Genomic DNA, 23,571 nt, shown 5'->3' with positions numbered 1-23,571 from the left:
GCTGCCTGACGTCAGTCAGCCTCTAGGGGCGCTGCACCAGCAGTCCTCAGTGCCATTGCTAGAATACATGTGTAACATGTTCGTTTCCTAACATTATAAAAATGAATGTGCCTGTTCATTTTTATAATGTTAGGAAACAAACGTGTTACACGTGTAGTCTACCGCTGGCACTGCTGCAGGCTGCGGCCTCGGCTAGGGCAGTTTCTAGTCCATTTGGTGCCTAGGGCGAAACACTAGGAAAGCGCTCCCCCCCCACACCCCATCCCATGCACCACTCCCACCGCACCCCACGCTCCACTCCCGCCACACCCCGCGCACCACTCCCACCGCACCCCGCGCACCACTCCCACTGCACCCTGCGCGCCATTCCCAAACTACACCGTTAAGGAACTCCTACCCGTAGTCAAACAGTTCGTCACACAAGGAATGAATTGCCATTTGCAACAGTGGGCCACTTTTTCACTGGTGCCCAAGACAATTTTATGCCCCAGTCCCACTTAGCCTGCAGATAATGAGGACTGGGCACACCAAGAGACCATGAATATGGCACATAATGCAGTATATACAACCAACAAAGAACCCCCTGGTTTGGAGGCAACCTAAGCCAAAAGGGCAATGACAAGGAGACACCAGAACCCAATAAACAATCACTTTAACATTCTTTGAATGGGAATCAAGTGTATGCTTTGATACAGTAAAATCTTGACTGTTGTAAGGATACATGGACCAGGATTATTTATTTATTCATGCAATTTATTTGTTCGTGCAATGTGTGTCGGATACAGGTCTCCGACAAACATTGTATAAATAAATTATCCGTCCCCATGTACCCGACAAACATTGCCTAAATAAATAAATAAACTGGTTCGTGGCTTAAAGAATATTTACTCAGCAACACTGGCAAAACTATTATCCGCATAGTGAAGTAACTCATCACCAGTGGCGCAAAAGTGGTTTAAAGTGTAATTGATATATTTAATTTATTAATAATGTGATACAGTTTAGATTTAAACTTTACACATAATTATAAATTGTTTGACTATATAATCAAGCAATATCTCCAAAAACAATAGAAGGAAAGAAAAATGAACAAAATTAAATTAAATATACCTAATAATAATAATAGAGAACAGGAAAATATTTCTATGTACTATCATAATTAAAATTTAAAATTTTAGAACTTAAGATTCCCAACAATTGTTGGTAACACTTTCTATTTACGCAGATTTCAAAATTGTAATATCAAGTGTATTCAGATAGAAATGTCCAAGAGTCTTTCAATAATTAGCCAGACATTAATAGTAGCAATTTGCAGTTACAAACTTTGAGTATTGATGAGACGCTGCCAGAACATAGGTTCACGTATAGAATCAATGTCGTGAACATGTAATTGATATATAGTTTGGAAAAGAAGCGGCATGAAAGAAATAACGCTGCTTTAAACCATTATTTTGCCAATTTTCTGGGCTTGCAGGGATGCACCATGGGCCCAAACGGGTCTCCATTTTTACCGTGTCGGGGCCCACGGTGCGTCCCTGCAAGGCACGCCCACTCCCCACAGCCCACTGCACCTCCCCTCCCATCTCAATGCCAGCACAAAACCATTTAGTGACTAATGGGCCACCATTAGCAGTTTCCTGCCGGCATTGTGATGGAAGGGGCTGGTCTTAGCTGCAGGGGGACCTAAAGTGTTTTTATTGGTATGCTTATGCCCTCCCACCCTAAGTGGCACGAAAGTGGTCAGAGGGAGCCTCTGACTTCTGTAATGTCACGTAGTACTTTTGTACTATGTGACATTACAGTCGGAAGGGGCAGCACTAGCACCTGACCTGCGGAACTTTCCCAACGTTAATGCGCTGCCCCACAAACTGGGGAATTCCATCCCCTCCAGAGGCTCCAGGGACCGGGGCAATTGCGCCCCGGGCAGTTGCCCGCCTCGCCGGGCCAAGAAACATGCCTGGCCTCGGCCCTCAGGCAGGGCAGGGCAATTGGCAAATAAATTAGCAAAATGTGTTGCTTTATTACCTTCCCCCGGCCCCGGGTGGCGCCGGCGCAACTGGCGCCAGCACGGCACAGGGCACATATGCGGTGTGCCCTCCTCCAGGCTATGGGCGCGCACTGACACTGAAGTCTGGATCGATTAGGGCTGGCTGATGTTGTCGGCCCCGACCATTACAGAAAAGAGGAGCCGTTGGGTCACTAAATCCTGAAGTTGTTCCCATCACAAGCACACACTGCCAAGCAGCAGCAGAATCAGCAAATACAAACAGTTGCCGCATCCTGCCCTCACTGATTGGGCCTTCTTTCAGGAAATCCGGCAGTAACTACAGCCTGCCGAGGCAAGCACACTTCTTTCCTCCTGCTCCCGTCCTTATAGGTGAGGCCTATTGCTGCATAGGCGTTTTATTTATTTTAAAATGGTATTGCGGAGATGACTGGGCCATCCAAGAACAGCCTCTGGAGGCCACAAAACTAGACACTTTTGTCAAGGCTCGAGTAGTCATGAAAAAGGAAGCGAGCACTGGTGGTGGAATCTCCTCAGGAGATCAAAAGGCTGGTTCTCGGAAGACCTGGGCAGAGTGTCACCGTCAGCAGATCTTAGACAGTTGCATGTTCCAGCATGGTTGGATTGGTCCGTCTGTTGGCATTTCGGCCCGTGGCTGGGCCAAAATCACTTCCAGGGCGAGGCCCTGGGGGCCGGTACCACGCTTTGGCCGGTTTGGGAGTTACTACGCCCCCCTAGTTCCCGCTCCCAAGCACATTGTTCGTCGTTCCCTCTTTCCTGGGCATGCACTACTGACTTTATTTTAGTGCAAGAGTTTCATACATTTCACTGTTCACTCAGACTTGTTTTATACTCTTCTTTGTCGTTGTGCTTCTTTTGTTTGGAATATCAATCACGCTAGTCTAACGAGATAAACAAATACCTACACGAACGCGCCTTGTGAATGATGGTGTGAAGGATGATGCAGGCGCTGGGCCAAAAGCTGAGCGAAGTCTGCACAGCAGCTGGCTTGGGAAAGCGACTCAGCAACTACAGTAGAAACTGTCTCCGTGGACGGTTGAGCCGTCTTCCGTATAATGCAAATACCCAGACTTGCAGGATGCATGCTTCACTTTCTTTGATCCATTGGGGGCGACATGCTGTAGCATCAATTGATGTCCTTTACAATACCCCACAAAGTGCAGCTTCCGATCTCCTTTAACACAAACGGTGAGAAATGGTCATGACTAGCTAACGCCACATTAATCAAAGCCATGTCTCTAAAGAATGGTTCAAGTGTTGGGGAATCACCTGCTCACACTTTCTGTCGTGTGAACAACCAGTGCGCAAAAGATGTATCAGAGCGTGGGGCTCTTGATGCCAACCATTTCTGCATTTGATACACCAGCAGCTAAACACACCCTGGGGAGCCAGCTCCTTCTGCATAGTCCATTTCTCTCCCAAGCTCGGGACAATGTTCTTTACCATAAAGGAGAATGTGAAAAAGCGTAGGGCTGCAAGGCTGGGGGGTGAGGGTGGAGGGCAAAGCTCATTACGCTTGGGGTACACTTGAGATGCTTCCCCTGATGCCCGCAGTACTCCAAGTCCCTTGAAATGAAATTTGTCTATACACTGCACAGTGTGCAAGGGCCGCTGTTATTCAAGCAGCAAGCGACTAGTCATTTGCAAAAAGTAAATTTAACGAGTCCCAAGAAAAGGTTGCCTTCCACCCTTTAACAATTGGATTGTTTTCGTTTTTATGTTGGGATGGTAGACATCATTTTTGTTTGCGATCTTACAGTTTCATGGTGCTGTTGGGAGCTAAAATGAGTGATCACGAAGGAAACATTTAAGAATTTTGAGAGTTCACGAGCATGAGCGAAATAAACCCCAATACTCGAACTGCCATTTCTCTGCTGCGGTAATGCAATGCAGTGTGTTTCAATGTAAAGTCCACATTGTAATGTCATAATTTTAGAACACCATCTCTCCAACATTAACATTGGGAGCTATGTTGAATTGTACATGCATGTATGCATGTCAACTCTCTGCATATGTTTAAAGTAGACTTTACCACTCACATGGAGTAGTGATATTTTTACGTATGTCCCTCCTAAATATATTTAACTTCCCATGAAATATTTGATGCAATACATATTGTATAAATGCATGTATTTTAATGCTGAGATAGACGGGCTTGTACAGCTATCGGTGGCTATGTTGCAGGTGCTTGTTCTTGGAGGTTCGAGTAACACTGTTATAGACCCGTTCATCACCTTTTAAGAGTGGCTAAATGTTTGAGGTCATACGAATGACATTAGAGTAGATCTGAAATTGTCGATTCTCTGACCTGAGTCACAGCAGCAAACTGGTCATTGTTACTAAAAATGAAGAGCAAAAGCAGACAAACATAACCAGGCCTGTTTGGGTTTGTCCCTCTTATTGCTGTTTTCTGAGGTTCATGAAATTCAGCAGATGCCAGCATTGACAATTATGTTAAGTCATAGTCCCCACTCCCGCTGCTCAGCCCATGACACATGCATGAGATCACAGGTCAGGGGAGAGGGGGGCGCCAACGATGCTTCCCGCCTGGGGTGCAATCTTTTGTAAGACCGGCCCTGTCCTCGTGCCGTCGGTTTTAGGAATTAGTACACTGGGTGTCGAGTTGGTACAGAGACATCATCAGGAAAAGTTGGTAAGTCTCATCTCTTCTTTCACATTCTTTGACCTTGGATCCTTTCCTAGCTTCATGTCATTTATTGTGTTTTCATAGATCGCATTTTGATCCAGTGCTGCCCTCTTCCATTTTCTGATCAGAGCACTCTGGGAGGCTTGTTCTTTCTCTGGTCAGTGGTTATTTTGATATTACCTCATACTTTGCATAGTATATATTCGCCTCCAAGTCTAAGCTGTTCATCTTGTTTCTTTGCAGTGCCTGGTCATTCGTGTGGTGTTCCTTATCTTTCGACAAATAGATCCCTCTGTATTTACCTTGTGTGTTCAGAGGGTTACATTTGTATAAAGAATTCTATGGCTACACTTCGGGTCCAAGCTTGGTTCCATTGTTACGGATTCTGAGAGATCTGATATCAAGGTCTTTAACCTCATAGCGCGTTTACATAGCCTAGAATCCCACGATATTGTGGCTGTGGAATTCCCAATTCCTGGACAATTCGACTGCGTTTGCCTGCTCATTGAATCAAAAATAATAAGAGCCTTACTTTTTGAAGAAACCGCAACTTTCTGGCCATTGGGTTTCGATGTAAAAGAAGAAGATCCCGCTTTTCCAAAACCGATAAGGGCAAATGATCATATAATTCAAACAATTGAGGGGCCACTACTTTCTTGCTCAAAAGTAGTAGAGAAGACAGTTCATTTCACTCCAGAACAGACATATAGACCTATACTGCACGGCCCTCTAATGTCTGAAAATTCAGATGACATTCTAACACATCCTATGAAGATAACGTTCAACAATTTGTCGACAAGAAAGCGAGAAATATGCATCCCATCTAAAAAGCAAGCGCAATGACTGGCTGAAGAGAACTGGGATTGGCTTTTTAAATGTCTGAATTCCAGTGATAACCAATAGAGCCAGGAAATCACACACCCAGAATCCCTGACAATAGGAAGCTGGAACACCTGCGGCCATAAACATCGCTTCAACAGCGAATGCGTAAACTTAAAGTCAACAGACATTCTTTGCCTACAAGAAACCTGGCTGAGTGCTGAGCCACTTGTAAATAGATACTCTCTTTTGATAAATCCGGTAAAGAAAAATAAACAAGGAAGACCATCTTCAGGCTTAATAACGTTGATTAAAGTTGGCCTGGGGCTCAAAATCATCAAAAAACGAAACCCCAATCATTTCCGGCAATTGGTGATACTAGAAGTAGAGACCAGAAAAAACCTCCCTGCACTCTCACTTATAATTCTAAATCTGTCCTGGAATCCATTTGCATGGAAAAATAAGTGTTTTGTTGAATACGTGATGTCACTTGTAGACAACGGCAGAATTGATTATCCTAACACCATGTTGACCATGTGCAGAGATTTAAATATGAATTGCCTAGGCCATAGTACTGAGTCCAAGTTAACAGGCAATAATAGGGCCACTAAGTATCCATCAAGAACGGATAACTGGATGAAAATGTCACAGCTTCAGTCTTCAGGCTCAGGAGTGGCACGAACCAACCATCCCCTCCGCAGTCTGGGCGCTTGCAAGAATAATCTTACACAAGCCACCGAGACCACAGCGGGGAAAGAGGGTTAAGGACTCGATGGTTGAATAGGTTCAAGCAGTAGGGCAACCGGTGAGAGGTTTAGGAAAGGAGAGGTGGACAGGGAAGGGGACAATGGATAACACGATAAAACATTACATCACACATTACACACTTGAGAGTTAGAAAGAGACTTATCTCTGGGATGAGTGCTGGCCTCCTGCCTGCGTACTCTCAGGTCCGGTTTCAGAAGCGTGTTACCACTGTAAAGAGAGTAGGAGTTACAAGTCTGTGTGTTTCTTCACACACTAAGTTTAACAACCTTTCAGCATGCTAATTGGTTAATTTCACCCTCCTGCGTGCACTTAAGCAGTGCAGAGCACTATGAGTTAGTGCGCTGCTTATGTCAATAACTGAACTGGCTCATGCAGAATTACGCCGCATGTGGCTCCGCACTGTGACTACTATGTTCGCAGGTTCGCTGACCCTTGAGCGATCCTGCTGCTTGTGAGCTTAGGGGTGTGCTGCCTGTCGCACGTGACGCGTTGCGGCACAGCCACACGTGCAAGTTTCTCCACGTGGCTAATTAGTATGCAAAACACATGCACTGCTCTGCGCTCATGCCATGCCAAGCGGTTATGTGCGTGGATTTCCCAGGCGGCACTCGGGTGCCGGGATATTAAGACTTAGCTTCCTTGGAGCAGGGGGACGGTGGGATATGGGCGGTGCCTCCCCTGCGCATGCCCCATGCTGCCTTCAATGGTCGTTCTGGTCTTTCGGTGCTGCGTTGCGGCTTTGCACGCTCTCCCCCATGCTGCTGGAGTTCCCCCAATGCTAGCGTTACTTATCTTTCTCAGGCGAGGGGACTGGTAGAAGATTGTTGGGGTGTGGCCCCTCGTGCTGATCCCCGTGCACGGAGCTCTTCTGAACACGTCCTCTCCAGACGAGCGTTCAAGCACAAGCCCCGTGCTTTGGATGTTCTTGCGCGCACATGCTTGTGAGCCCATCCCCTTTGGGCTTGTCCCAAGTAGTTCTTGGTCCAGGGAAGTCTGGGTAATGTAGTTTTTATGGCCTTTTCCCTGCAAATAGGGCACAGAAGTCTCCTGTAAGGGTGGATTCTGTTTCTTGTGTCTTTTGCCTGCTTGTCCATTGTTATCTTTAGGCCTTGGCCCCTTACTGGGCCCATTATAGAGAGGTTTATGTCCTGCCCCATGACAGATAGAAACTAAAGAACGTGACTTACATCTGTTACAGCTGCTCCAGCATGGTGGAGAGAACCACAAGCATCAACCCTGGGCTGCTTTTGTGTATCCGGTAATGTGCATTGCCTGACCAAATAACTAAAAGTTATTAGAACTGCAGCTAGTGACCATGATCTAGTTGCACTGAATTTACACTGGCAAATTATAAAGGAAAACACAATCTGGAACATTTCAATTGAAGCTGAACAAGGTACAGCTAGGCTACGAATGAAAGCAAATAATGTTCGTGTGGTGACCGAGCTATGCCTAAACACAGTAGTAGATAGGACATCAGACTGTAACTATCTGCCATTTCTTAGTGACTTCCAAACCACACTTCCATCAAATTTGAAATCACGTTTCAAACCAACTCACAAATACAACGTTGAGATTGCTGAAAAAAAGAGATAATTGAACAAAGACTTAAGCTATCTAAAATCATGGCAAGGATGCGAGGCAAAATAACTGATCAGACAGCACAAACAAAAATATAAAAATTGGCTGTGGATCCACAAATCGAGCATTGCCCAAAATCACGCAGAAAAGAAGCTAAGAATCATTGCATCAAATAATTCTAGATCGCTGTGGTTAGTGCTAAATGATTTACATGGAAATCAAAGAGCACTCCAAAGTTGTCCTGTAGACCAAGAAGTCTGGGGACAATTTTTTGGAGCACTGTTTGGACAACCGACAAGTGCCATTCCAGATGAATAATATCTGCCTGATGAAAAATGGGAACTGACCTTGGACAGGCAGGAAATCATCATGCTACTGAAGAAAATAAGTAATTCATGCGCTGCAGGCCCAGATGGCCTATCTAATTTCACTCTCAAACAAGCTAAAGAGGAGTGGGCAGAATTCTGCATGGTGTCATTTAATGATATCTATGAGAAAAAAATATCCCAGGTTCCTGGAACAAAGCAATTGTGATACCTATCTTTAAAAAAGGTCTAAGATCAGACCATAAGAACTATCGCCCCATTGTGTTACTCGACGTCTTAGGTAAAATATTTGCCTCGATAATCTTAGCAAGACTTAAGGATTGGGTACTTAAATCTAGGCGCTATCATAAAAGACAAACAGGATTTGTCAAAAGGCGTGGGTTGTGGTCTAAACCTGTTTAATCTGAACCTATTCAAGTTGAGGGCAATAAGAAGAAGCTCAAAGATGTATACAGCTTCAATTGATTTGGCAAAGGCCTTTGACAGCTTAGATCGTGGGCTATTGTGGAAAAAATGAGTGGTTGGAACTGTCCACACTACATCTTAGAACTGATAAAAGCCCTATATTCCAATACCTCAATCCAAATAAGATTAAATAATGAATGGTTATTTAGCAAATGTATACTTACCTTTCGGGGATTGAAGCAAGGATGTCCGCTCGCTGCAGAACTATTCAAATTATACCTATCTGACCTTGAGGAACTAATTTAAACGCAGTCAAAGCATTTCCGCCTGAAATAAATGGCCATAACATAAGCTGGATGTTGTACGCGGATGATCTTGTGATCTTAGATCAGGCTCCAATCGGCATGCAAAGAAACCTCACTGCTCTCAATGTTTATACTGAAAAGAATCATCTGAAAATAAATATGCCAAAATCAGGAATATTGATCGTAGAAATAACAGGAGGAAAACGAAAGAAGAAACCATCGATTTGGTATGTGGGAAACACTCCTCTTGAAGAAGTACCCAATATGCGATACCTAGTAATAAGCATAAATCTGAGCGTGTGTGATAAGCCTTGTATCGAAGAATTAAGATCTCGTATGAAGAACTTAGCATCTCAAGGAGCAGTGATACACAAAATATATGGAAAATTCTCTTTGATTACACCTATAAAATTTATAAACAGAAAGTTGTTCCAATTTTGGTGTATGGCGCTGAAGCCTTCTTTGTTTTCCTTGGAAAGAAAGGGCAATTTGGAAAGGATGTTCTGGTGAAAAATCCTGTGTCAACCGGTTTGCAGGCCCATTAGCCTGATAAGATACGAGCTAGGATTACCTTCGATATATTCAATTGTTTTATGGAAGACATTGTCGCTCTATTGGAAATGTATCTCCAGTGACTCTCCTACCCAATTCTGTATGTTTACTGATGTTTCTACTAAAAAAAGGGCATGAAGTATTTAAACAATGGCTTCAACATTGACACACAATATTGACTGGAGCAGATATATAAATGGAAACATTAAAAAAAACAGATGCGGCTAAATGCAAAACGCAAGGCTGCGATTGGTTAGAGACAGAAATGGAGAAATCTCTCATATAAGCTCCATGTTGATCTAAATCGAGAAATAAGAGCTGTAAATACACTTAATTTTAATTACTTAAATAAATGTCCTTGCTCAATTCAAAAAGAGCTTTTTCTACGTTTCAGGCTTAATCTATTCCTGACAAACCAGATATTGCATGTTAGAAGAAAAAGTACTGATGGAACTAACAATTGCAGACTGTGTGGAGTGCCAGTGGAAACATTTAAACACCTAATTCTGGTCTGCCCGGAACTTAAACAGCAGCAATTGAAATATCTGGAGGATTTAATATCAACCTCAAGGACGCAAAGTGTTGAAAGGGCGTAACATCAATATTACACTTGCTTTGACAGCATACCTGAATGTTATATTCCCACAAGAATCTAGTGCACTTCCCATAATGAATGTATACTAACTCGATTGGGCAATTCAAACGTATTACGAGACTCCCAGCCCATTGGCAATCTGTGAAAGTTCACGGCTGTTGTGTTTCAAGCAATAGGTCTAATTATTTTAACTTGTGATTTTGTTTTGAACCTCAGATCCAGACCTTAATTTTTACCATTGCCTTTTTTTGTATTTTTTTTTTTATAGAAGACAAATCTAAACCGTTTGATAATGGTGATTTTATTGTTTTTAATTGAGACATTGACAGATGTATTTTGCAAAGGTTGAATATATATAACCATATATAAATAAAATTTAAAAAAATTAAAATGGTCTTTAACTTGAGGGTCATGCTCTCGAGTGAAGCCAGTTTGCAATCTCTGCCCCTCTGAAGCCCTGTCAGCTCAATGGTGTTGGGACACTGGCTTTAGTTGTATTCTCATTATGCATTGAAGGTTACAATAGCACTGTGCAAATTAACGTGAACCTAAACAAACCCCCCTTGGGTTTTAAAACCATAGTCGTTATTTCAGAAAGCTTCCAGCATTATGCACCCTTCACACTTATCACCCTATTCACATTTATTAAGGGACAAAAATCCCCGCTGAAAGCCCCCCTCCCTCTCACCAGTGCCCAATTGCTCCCTATAATGCTCTATTGTCACAGAGAAACGTGTGAATTCTCTCAAAGAGCCGCTCTGCTGGCCGGAGTTCAAGTTTTCACACGAAAAGTGTGAGCGCTGAAAACGTCGAACTGACAGGCTGGGTCCCGCAGACCCTCTCTCAGGCCCCCAAGCAAACGCGGGACTTTTGCCGAAGAGGGGGGTCTGCATAACGCGGGATCCAAGCTGGCATTTCAGTACAGTTGCGCAAAAAACAGGACGGTTGACTACTCAAGAGTCACAGGGCAAACAGCCCAGCACGATTAGTTCACTTGCAGCATTTCCTGTGTGGGCGTGGGATACCCCGGAAGTAGTTCCAGGCCGTGCCTGGGCTCTGTGTCAGCCACTCTTATCCTCGCGGCTCCCTAGCTGCGCGGATCCGGTGAAGGCTGCTGCGAAGCCTTCGCCTTCAGGGCACTGCCAAAAACGCCAGCCGCAACCATGTCTCGGGGTTCCATCGAAATCCCGCTGAGGGACACTGACGAGGTGAGAGGGGGAAATTGAAGGGGCTGGGGTCAACTATAAGCTAAAAAACTATCACCAACGTAGTGCCATCTGCTGGTCAAACACAGAGGATCGGCTTCCGGGAGCACCAAATTGCCTTGCTTCTTTTGGCACAGCTGATTTTAGTCTCCAGGCATATTAGCGGTCCCTCAAAGCTCATTGACGCTAAATCTGCATTAGGGTGAATGGTTTATGTAACGGTGTAAATAAATACAGAGGGACACTTCTTCATAATACCACTTTGATATTGACTTTACATACACCAGTATCACTTGCTGTGGCTCTCGATGCTCTGGCCCTGGCATTATAGCCATCATATGACTGGGAGTATTGACACTTGACCAGTTTAAGAGATTAACGTGAAGCCTAGACGTATCCTATTCGGTCGATCACAAACGTATTTATTGATGATTTATACAGCGCCACATCCAAAACAAGTACTTTGTGGCGCCACAAAAGTGAATATTATGCCAAGTGTTTTTTTTCTTTTTTTTTTGTTTAACTGCACCAGTTACCTCTATATTGTTCAAACAAATCTGGTCACTTGTAAGAAGAGTGGCGTTCCCTCTTCCCTACCAGGGGGCGGGGGTGGAAGGGGTTATCCAGTCCATAGTCTGAGAGAATTGAAAAGTGCAAGATGTGCACGGGTAAGGAAGGGATTCAGGGGTAGAGATGGAGTTGGTGACGATTTGCATGCTTTTAGGGTCGGTGTAGAAAGATCGAAGCCTGGGGCTTATTAGAAAAGGGCAGGCAGATGCTTATATTCATGTAAACAATTGCACACCTTGAAGGGTAGGGGGAGGGAATGGTTTAGTGTTCTGATCTATTGTTTGAGACTGCAGTTGATGTACTTCTCAGGTGTTTTCTTAGTTTTTTTTTTTAAACAAGTGGCTGCGTGTGTTATACACATGTCAACTTAACGTTATGACATTCTGGTTGCTTGTATAGCATTTTATGGCATAAGCCGCTTCACAGTAGTGAGAGATTATTTGAAGTTGCAGGACATCACTTTTAAGCACCAGTGCGCCCAAAGGTATGCACTAGAATGCCTCACAGCTCCCAACGGCTTAAGTGGCCAGTTCAGTAGTAGGGATATGTGGTTGTCCATGAAGGCACTTCCATGTTAGTGTGGCCTCCAGTACGTAGGTACCTTGCTGAGAATATAGCACTGTTTGTTGGCCAATAAGTCATTGGGGCCCTGTCAGCAAACCAAAGGCTATTACTTTAGCGTTGTTGAGACTGGAGCCCTCTTATGTGGTTGCTGGTCTCCAGTGGGAATAATCTGCACATATACCACCCATTTGCAACCACATCCCTGACATGCGGTTGCCTAGCGCAGGGAGCCAGGCGGTTCCCAAAACACTGCTAGCCAAACTTACTTGGCCACATTATAAAAATAAGCTGATGCATGGGAGTGGCTTTGGTATATTCCTTCCGTTCACTGGTAAGTGAATGCGCTGTGTGTGGCAGGATGTCCAAGTAGGCTGGGAATGGATGAGGACCAGTACAGTCTTCAGGCTGAATGAATTTGCTGCAAAACATACTCCCTGGCAAGAAAAATGGTGATTTGGCCAGCTGACAGATTTGTAAATCCCTTAACAACATAAGCAACCACGTCCCCTTGTGTGCATAATTGCAACCTGGAAGAACAGAGCAGTGTTATAATTGTCGAGTGGCTTCTACTAATAGTGGGTGTGTGTGTGTATAGCCCCATAACAGTTGGTGGACTGAGTTTTGGCTCAAGGTTGGCATACCAGACTTGGGTGTACTGGTGATGGTGAAATCTGACCAACCCCACCCATTTGCCCTGCACAGGCAGAGTCCAGCCCTGTGCTATCAGTATAGGTGTTGGCTCCAGCCCCATAACAGTTGGTGGGATGCAATTTTGGCCCACGGTCAGCATAGCAGTCTGGGGTGTATTGGCGATAAAGAAATTTGACCAACCCCACCCATTTGCCCTTCACAGGGCGGTGTCCAGATATTTGATGTCATTAATGACATTTGTGATGTCATCTTTGTCCTGGGTGTTAGTCTTAGCAGTGCACGGTGGTGGCGCGATTTATGTTTGCTTAGCTTACCATAACTGGTGAATTTCTGCGAGTTTCGCTTTTACTTGTAATCATAACGTCTCTTCAACATTTTTACACTGAATTTCATAGGTTTTTATTAGTGCAAATTAACCATAACCTCGCTTTTTAACAGTTTTTTCTGCGAATTGTATAGGTTTTTGAGTGAAAATGTTTCATGTTATAAAGTTATTAATAATTCATTTTTTAACATGTATGAAAGAACTGTAAACCTCCTTTAACTAACATATTTTTTGCAACGCATACAGATGTATGTCGTTATCAGCAGTGCATGTTGAGGATGCAAATCATGGTTGAATTGCCTAGGGCATGAGGCTTGACCATGACTCCAGCCCCACCAAACCACATTACCCACTGCACCTACCATGCATCCTAGTTCAGTGTCCACTACACCCTTGTAGTGTGACCAATGGTCAGACCCTCCAGGATATTGTGGCATGAAATGGCACATTCTGCGGCACATAACTTTTTATTTAGTGCAGCGTTTTTATAGCACATTTTGTATTGACTGGAGGGATGCAAGATTGACATATTGCAGGAACGAGGCAGTGTGCAAGGCTACAAGAGAACCAGGGTGTCATTAGTTCTATAATTTAAATAGGAAGAGTCCCTTGCTTGGGAGAACAGTGTTTGTTTTGGCTACTATTTTTGTTTAATGTGCATGCCTAGTTAATATTATTAATGGTATTGATCATTATAAGTTGCAATGCCAAAAATATTCCCCTTCTATGTTCTCCAAACACCCACACCTCTCACCAACACACTACACATGTCTCACCATTAGGGGTGTCACGGTATTAGTTTTATGACGGTACAATAACCTTCTTGCCAAATGACGGTATATCATGGTTATCGCGGTATAGCAGGTGGAGTTAACTAATCTTAACAAATATTTTCTAAAAGGTCAAAAATTGTCAGATTTATCATCACAAACAAAACCAGGCACCCAGGGCCAGAATTGGGCTTTTCAACATACTTTCCACTGAAATGTCACCCCTTGCTTCCACCAAACAAAAACACATGTGTGGAGAGGAGAGGCGGAGGGGAGCCCTGCTGCGACTGGCAAAGCAAACTGAATAGCTTTTCTTAAGTGGTCATTTTGGCTTTTAGCCCCCCCACTGGCTACTGGTGAAGATGAACATGTTGCTATCTTGATGACCTGCATGCCACAGATCAATGGAGTCTGATGGTAGTATACGCTTGTGCGCATACACACACACACACACACACTCTCTCTCTTTACATTACAGCCTTCAGTTTACTTGCGGGCCAAAAGGTGTTCAGTAATCACGGACATGTTACACTTTGGCTTGGCAGCAGAGAATACCCCCAGAGATGAGTACATTTCGCACTGTGACTTATTATATGTAAATTCAATGATGGAACCAGGGAAATCCCCCATTGTCATACGTTTAGAAAACATTATCCATTATAAATATATAAACCCCAAACCGCCAACCCAAAGTAAACACTTTTCCTTCTTGGCACTGTATTTATTCTTCCTATTGCTAACATATTGATTTTGTGTCAGTCACGTGTGGTTTATGGAATGGCATTAAAAACTGCTCCAACTGAAACTACTTGGCAGACGGCACATCCAACAGTGCAAGACCAAGACTGCGCAGCACATGCTTACTGCAGCCTTTCCAAATCAGATTGAAAAGCACACTTAGCGGTATGAACGGTATACCGGTATAAACAATGTGATGGTTATTATTGTTCAATTAAGTGGTTCACGGTATCTTTAACGGTATACCGTAATACCGTTACATCCCTACTCACCATTTCCCCATCACAACTTGTACCCCTAAACCTCTCACTCTTTCATACACTATTGCATGCTCCGTCATACATCCAAGTCACAATTTGCACTCTCCAATCCCTACCATACTCACACCTTACGCTCCCCAATTCCTCCTGCAGTATACAGTCCTTCATTCTTTTATGCTACTTCTGCATCTTGCATCCATTGTCCCATTCTATCGCCCTCTTCCTTCATCCTTTCTCCCAATCTGCAGCTCACGGCCTCTTTCCAGTCAATCCTCCCACTGTTTTTGGACCCCTGAACCTCTGAGCCCAAGCTCACTCTACTTTCTGTACCTCTGATCCCTCTCTGATTTCTGGCCCATTATCCCACTGCTTCCTCTCTGCTCTCTTGCCCATCCTTCGGGCCTGTCTCTGTAAAATTTGACAAAAAAACTCACATTTCTATCCTGTTTGAGGAACAGAAATGCAAGTGAGACAGCAGCTGTCACACTTAAAAGTATTATAGTAGTTAGTAAAGACCCTGCCACCCTGTACACCTTTTCAAAGCAGGTGAATAGGTTTGCCTACAATTTCTGTACATTTTAAAAGCGCATTTTGTCAATATGGGATGTGCTTTTAAATGTGCAGAAATTCCCCTAGATTTGCGCAAAGGGATGAAAAAGGCCATCTGAATGGGCACATACAAAATGCGCACATTCAGGTGTCCTTTTTTTGGATCGGGCTGCTCTTGATTTTGCGCAAGTGATGAGATGTTTTTGTGCATTTCATTTCTAGAGTAAAAAAAAGTTTAGAGGAAGTGGACCCTTTGTTTTAAATGGTTGTTTAGCGAAAACTGCCATTTTGGCAGGTGTTTTTGCAAAATTGGCTGTTTTCGTGCATAAAAAAGAGGCTGTTTTCACAGCATTTTGCGGGATCGCTATAAGCTGGAGGGTCGTCAGTGCTCATGGCTTGCATGACCAGTCTCCACAATTCACGGGGCATGGATTTCGGCATTTCCCAATAGGCAAATCGGAGTAGACATTTGTCCTTGCTGAGGGTCAGTCACACTGCACCGGCAGCAAAGTTATATCACTATTTTTTTTGTACCTACATTATGACACATTTGGAAAAAATAAAACGCGGGACACATTTGCAAAACCATGCTTTCATGTCCTTGCCAATGCTCCTTTGCACAAATTTGCTGCAAATCCATCCATGTTTTATTTTTTGAAAAGTGTCAAAATGTACGTACATCATATAACTTGGCCCCCACTTGACTAAATCCATTCCGACCATGCACAAACATTCAAGATTGTGTCTATAATGTTTCTGAAAATCTTTTGTGCACATTCGTCAAACGGCAACAAAGTTATAAGACATCTAAAAATGTTAAGGCCCCCCTCTAATTTTGACCCCTCTTGACAGAATCCCACCAAACTTTACAAAATCATTCAAATCTGGGTCTAGAATCCTTCGTATTATGCAAATTCATCAAATGGCACCAAATTTATAAGCCTTTGAAATATTTTGAGACCCCCCCTCTACTTTTGCTCCCTCTTGGCGAAACGGCACCAAACATTGCAGAACCATCCAGGGTAAAGACCAACATGATATTGCAGAATTTTGTGCAGTTTCATTAAATGGCGCGAGTTATAAGCCATCCAAAAACTGCTTTTCACCAACCCTGTAATGCAGAAATGTATATGGATGCCACCGAACCTCAAGACTGTTTGCAGACTTTGGAAATGCGAAAACAAGTTTTTGGGCTTTTTATGACCATATCCCATCCCATGCTCCTGACCGCTCACCTCCCCAGAGATTGTTTAATTAATTTGACAAGTGCAATGTTGTGTTTTTGAATGTTTTTTACTGTGATGTCCGCGGACAACGGCAGCTGTCTGCGAATCTAAAATGGCCATCGCTTCAAAATATCTAACACAGCTCACGTTTTCACCATCCAATTAGCGGGCGTGTCAATGACATCACGTCGGACCCTGATTGGTCCGAGGCCCCTGGACCAAATAGGGAAGTGAGTTTGCGCACCGGACCCAGAGATCACAATTTTTAAAATTGTATTTTATTTTTTACCTAATTTACAAAAGCACGCTTTTGGGAGCAAGCCACAGCTCCTGCCACAAATTTGGTGAGCAGAATGTTTTTTCCATTTTATCCTATGAGGAAAACCACACATTTTGGGACCCACCCCCGTATAACTTTGACCCCTCTCCCCCCCAGCCCCCCCCCCCCCCCGGACAAAACCTCAACAAACATGGCAGAATCAGGGGGCCATATACTTTTTTTTTTTTTTTTGTTGCAAAGTTTGGTGAGGATTCGTCCAGGGGGGCAAAGTTATAAGCCACCCAACAAGTGCTCGGTTGAGGTAACTGAACTAAACCTACGCGGCCGCAGGCCATGTAATATCTCCCCAGACAGCTATACAGTCGGACGATGCATGCAAGTCAAATTTGATACATTTTTGTCTTATGAAATTGAAGGTGCTAGAAGGGGCATCCTCATAATGAATGGACCTGTAGACTATGTGGAGAATGCGTGTTAGAAACTATTAAGCATCTTTTAGTTGATTGTGACAGCCTGATGGTTCCTCGACAACAACACTTAATTAAATATAAGAATTATGTTAATCGGTTCTCATTAAATGAACTATGTGTTTGTTTTATGAATGGGAATGATTTTAACCTGATTTATTATGGCATACAATTATGCGATTGAAGATTTTAAATGATCTTACACTTTAAAAGGACAAAACGAATGTTATTCATAGCCGCTTGTGGTAGGCATATTATCCCATGATGGTTTTAAGTACGTATTTAATTGATGTTGGGATATAGGAGGATTATGAATCTTTGATGTGTATGTATTTGTGAATTCGGATATGAGGATTTGGTATTTTTGTGATATATGTATTTATTGTGTACAAAAGTCAATACTTAACTATAGGTACGCTCAATAAAATAAAAAAGACGAGCAGGATGGCATTACAATCTGTCAAAACACAAATGCGTCACCTCAAAATGACTCGGACAGCAGCAGGGGAAATAGACAATAGACAATAGATACACTTGCTTTCTTTATTAGTTTACATAGCGTGCCAGACCAGTAGGTATCTGGACGCTTTTGCAATGGTTAAACGGGTACAGGCAAATTATTTACAATACATAGATTGAGCAAGTTATTTACAATACTTAAGTTGAGCCAGGCAACAAATGCTAAGTATTACATAAGAAAACAGTTATGTAACTTGAGGAATGAAGTGCCAGGTTAGACGTCGAGAGAAGTAAGCCAATGTTTGGCTTTTTTTCTGAAGCAGTGCAAGGAGGGCTCTGACCTTAAGTATACAGGCGCAGAGAGGCTAGTACAGGGAAACTTCTCCCCCCACCCAGTGCTCTCTTGACATTGTATCTGGGGATCTTGAGGCAGTGCGAGTGTAAGGTTCTTGTGGGTCGAGCCATAATGTTGGAGAATTTGTCTGCAGGTTTCTGATGGAGGAGAAGGAGATTCTAATTATCTTAAAATGATGATCATTTCTCTTGTATTAGAGTTGTTTTTGATTCTGTTGTTGTACGTGTCTCTTTAGTTTTGAGTAATTTCGGCTTTATATCTAGTGGACATTTTGGAGAGAATGTCCTTGTTCTCTAGTATGGGGTTGTTTTTCCAAGAAGATTAAGCAGTTCTTTTTTTGGTTTTGTAGCGTTTTCAGATTTGGGTTAAACCATGAGTTTAGATGCGCATGTAGTTTACTTTTGCGCAATATTTTGTCAATGGCTTGATTGATAATATCGTTGTAGAGGTCTACAAGAGCTGTGGGGTCTGATTTGATAGCAGTGAAGTTGGTGATGGGTTGGAGTAATGGCAGTAGGTTCTCAATTGTTACATCGTTTATTTCTGGTAGGAGCTGGAGGAGCTATGGTGTTAACCAAGTATGATGTGGACAATCTTGTATTGAGAAGGAAATAAGGTTGTGGTCAGTCCATGCACATGGTTCTTTGGAAATGATTTTGATATCACAGTTTAGGTCAACTAACCAGTCAAACGTTCTACCTTTTTAGAATGAGTTGGCAAGTTAATTCGGTGGGTGAGCCCTAATTCGGTAATGGTGGATAGTGAGGTAGCATCATCTTTGGGGTCATGTAGACCTAGATTAAAGTCACCTAGTACTATGATTTGGGAAGTGGGTTTGGTATTTGAGGTGAGTATTGATGTAATATCCTCCTCAAAAGTTGAGATGGGTGCAAGGGGTCTATAGATCAAGTGCATGGTTATGGTATGTGATGGTGTTGGAGGCAGTTTGACAGCAGCTCTCCTGCGGAGAATGGGAGGTGTGGGAGGGCCCTTAGTCCTAGGTTGGTTTTAGCAATGTTGGCGATGCCTCCTCCTTGGGTAGTTTCTCTGTCCCGTCTTAGTAAGGTATCATTTTCTGGAATGGCTAATGCGAGTGACAGTCCTGCAGCCGAGTTTCTGTTATGGCTATGAAATCAAGTTGGTTGGAGATAATGTCTGCAATGTCAAGTGGGTGGGCTACCAAAAATCAGGCGTTTATTAGGGCACCTTTTAATGTGAAGGGTCAATGGGGATAGGAGGCGGGCTGGTAATTAGAGAAGTCTTATTAGTGGGACTGTGGTTATGTAATTTTTTAACTCGTCTCTTTTTAGATAAGGTTGGTGTATTAGGATGTCTGGCCATGTCATTGGTTGGAAGTTGACACACTTTTACTAGCCTTATCCTAGTCTAAGGTTCCTGAAGTGTGTAGGGCAAGGTTGATTTGCGGTCGGCCTAGTAGCATATAGTTGAATCCACTGGGGTGGGGACAAGGAACACGTGGGGCCAGTATCTAATTTAGGACGGGTAGAAAAAGTGGAAGTGGAAGTCCTATCAGTAGATGTGAGGATATCAGCGGCTAGGTTTAAAGGTGGTAAAAATAATGTGGCTCTTATGTATTCTGACTGTGCTGGTGACGTTTGTTTGTCAAGAGACTCGCCTTTTTATTCAGTTCTCTCCCATTCATTCCATTCTACCTAGCTGCCACTCACCCAGCAAGTTGGCTGTCCTTGCCGGACAGTCAGCCAGTCAATTGTCACAGTGCATTTGGGTCTCATAGGAGAGTTTCATGCACCTCCCTCACTTCCTGCCTACCCCAGACACTCTGGAGCCAGAGGCGGGTGTCACTCCCGAAGCCCGCCAAAGGCGAATGAACAAAGGGACCAAACCTGGTTTGGCGCGCAGAGAAAAACTCGAGAAGGACCTTTCCACAAAGACATGGCTCCCGCGATTTAACGTTACCAGAGCTGAAAACAATTCACGGTTGGGGTAAATCATGGTAATTCATTACAAAACCACTGCCACCAGCCTTTCTGAGAGGAAAGGGTAACATGTGAATGCTACATGAGTAACTGGACACAGGAGATACTTAGTAACCCATCCAGCACTCTTATTGTAAGATAGGGTGTGCTGGGTCTAGGATTTTACAGGACTAAGTGAAGTCAATTTCACTCCACTGTTTCTGGAAATGGTAGTTCATCGCTGTCACCATCAGGATAACGTATGCCTTTCTTTGCGCTTTTGTGGGTTGGTTCCCCAAGTCACTCATCCCAAAATGGCTGCCCCAACTTTGCCTGAGATCCGGGACTCAAACATCGTATTTGACACGCATACCATCCCTCAAAAGGTTTGCATTACTGGGTATTCCCACCAGATCCTCCCAACCCACATTCTCTCCAGCACTGCTCTGATGTCTGTGGGTAGAACCTAAACAATTTCTTAGGTGTATGGTGCCATTGTAGAATCGCTTTAAGCCACATCTTTCACACCTGGGTGGTCCTTGTAAGTTTGGGGATACTGACCCACAGCTGAGCCCTTTGCCCCTCCTCAAATTGGTAGCCCACAGTGGTTTCCCATTGGGACATGTAGGGCCATTTCGGGTTCTGCGATCCTTCTGCCTCAATTTTATACAGTGTCCCCACCAACGTCTTGTTACCTGTATCTATTGTGACATATTTCTCAAAGGATGTGAGATCCCTGGTGGGTCGCAGATCTCGTAGGTGGATTCATGAGCCAGTGTCTCGACCTACGAGTATCTGTCTCTCGCCCTCCCCTATCCCAAAATCTCACTTCCATTGATCAAAGAGTTTAAAGGGGAAGTGCGCTCAAAAATGTTACTGTCCCAAGCGATCAGGCATGTGTTTTTAAGCATAGTGTGATTAATCGTGAAAAAAAATCCTATGCATCTTACCTTTAGTTTTCCTCACTTTTACACATGTAAAAACAACATTTTGGGCGTGGCCATCTTGTGCTAATCTGTTGCTCTATCGCCATAAATTCAAGTGCTCTCGCAGCACTAAATCGTATCACCCGCCCCCTGAAGCTGACATCACTATTACACACGATATGCTTCACCTATTTTCATGATGCTAGTGGGCAGCATAGCCAAACGTGACCAGTCTTCACCCACGCCATAACGTCAGTTCACGCAGAACCCGGAAGATCAACGCGCACATCCTCTCACAGCGCGTCCCAAATTGGATTTTCCACTTTTAAAGAAAAAATTAATCTACAATTTAGCAAGTGTTTTTATTTAACAAAGAATGATTCAAAAACCACATTATCATGATCCGCTGATGGCGATCAACGACCAATTGTTGTGTATCCTTTGGTAGGATAAGCAAAACCTTATAATGACACAATTGGTGTTCATTTCGGGCGAAGATGCGGATTCGACGCACGTTCAATCGCAAGGCTTTGGCGTCGGCTTCTTGCTATGCCGTAAACGCTGGTACCGCGAAGGGGCATATCGGTCCTGGTCTGATCGTCCCAACAAGACGGTGATGCAGATAGCCCCGTTTAGGCATATCTGCCATTGTTGGCTGAAGAGGCCATCCCACGGTAGCTGGAAACTATGGGAATTTGCAGAAAGTTATAATATATCTCTGCAGATAACAGAATAAAAATATATTTTAGTAGCTGTTCTTTATTCAAATGTATCCATTTACCCTGTAATTCTTCAGCGGTGCAGCCTAATAACGAACACAAACCACACATAATGAACACACACATGTAAAATGGGGGAGTATGTAAGACTACGATGTGCATGAAAGGTTAACAGTGTGAAGTAGGTATAGCTCCCATTGGGACAGAGAAACTGACGGAGAAATGCAACAGACAGATGGCATTCTAACGGAACTGCAAAAACAAAGAGGTGATGGCTGGAAGGTTTTAGAATGAATCTTAACCACTGGCATTGCTCTGGGCAACCCTCCTGACCACCGTACTTCGCCTGCCAAGCCATTTCAGAAGGGGAAAGACCATATGCAAATCAGGCTTGGCCCCACCCCAAAAGGAATATTATTTATAGAAAAGCAAACCAAGTTCACTCAGAAAATGTTTTGCCCCCGACACATCCAATAATGCAACGTTGATAACACACCCTAATAATCCATGGGACGAAGTGGCTTCGATATTGCTAGCCTGCATACTGGTTGTGTGTCGTCCATTAATAATCGTCAATATATGCTCCAACTAACAACCCATAACAATGTCAGTAAGCAATACCGCCTAAAAAATCAAACCTTTACTCACTCCTCTTTAAACTATACACAAATAACAATTATTAGTAGACTTATAAACAAACCGCGAGTTACGCACTTGGTTTTTAAATATGGCGCGGTATAAATCAATGGAAAAACGCATTGTGTCCTCTATTTTAGTCAAATGGCATATTCGCAAGTCGCTGAATCGTTACATATGCATACAGCACAAATGCTGTTTTTTAATTGCAAAAATATTACAGATAGTTGAACTTCATGTTTGCTAGTTCCATTCTCTTGGCGTAACAGAGTCTCCACTCAGAACAACTGTTTGCATAAATTGAAGATAAATGTTCCAATGTCCACTTTCTATATAGTCAATGTTATCATTTTTGCGGGTATTCGATGCCTTCTGTCCTTCTAGCCTAGCGATTGCTCCCTTTCGCTCATGGTCACATAACAATTGAACCTTGTTTCAGTTTCTATGCGTGGTAGTTTTTTTTTTTTTTTGTTTTTTGTTGAAAGAATGCCATAATAAAAAACATACTGGATTAGACACGTCAGTGTGAACTGATTAATTTCTTCTATTCCCAGAAGCATCATCCCACTAAGTGACCCTCATGGAGCGATGAGCAGAGCTGACCCACGTGGCATTCGAAATACGCCTGAAAAATAAACAAATTGTTGGCTGGCAACCACCAATGCACAGCGATCATGAATACTGTTTTACCAATCACTAGTGCGGGCTATGTACCTATATCTGATATCATTCATGACGCTGTTGCCTTTTGATGGGCCAAATCATTCAGTCTGGAGTCTCAACGTTCTCAAAGAGCAGACACCTGTGATGAATTATTTTTAATTTCTGAAAAAGTTAAACTTTTTAAATCCTGCAAGCTATCTCTTGGCTTCTTTCCCGAGAGGGTTGTATTCATTATGTTGTGAGTTTA

At 43.3% G+C, this 23,571-nt stretch overlaps 1 protein-coding gene across 1 annotated transcript in view; it reads left to right on the top strand.

Annotated features, from left to right (window-relative positions):
- Nucleotides 1-11,060: 11,060 nt before the first annotated feature.
- Nucleotides 11,061-23,571, top strand: part of CTR9 (CTR9 homolog, Paf1/RNA polymerase II complex component) — an 861,351-nt gene continuing 848,840 nt past the window's right edge. The window contains exon 1 of the mRNA XM_069623650.1: nucleotides 11,061-11,232. Coding sequence (XP_069479751.1) covers nucleotides 11,188-11,232 — 45 coding nt within the window. The 5' untranslated portion in view covers nucleotides 11,061-11,187. The remainder of the gene's footprint in view (nucleotides 11,233-23,571) is intronic.

This window comes from Ambystoma mexicanum, chromosome 11 (genome assembly GCF_040938575.1).
Source record: "Ambystoma mexicanum isolate Mex_15411 chromosome 11, UKY_AmexF1_1, whole genome shotgun sequence".
Classification (NCBI taxonomy): Eukaryota; Metazoa; Chordata; class Amphibia; order Caudata; family Ambystomatidae; genus Ambystoma; species Ambystoma mexicanum.
This window is presented reverse-complemented; position numbering and strand designations above follow the sequence as displayed.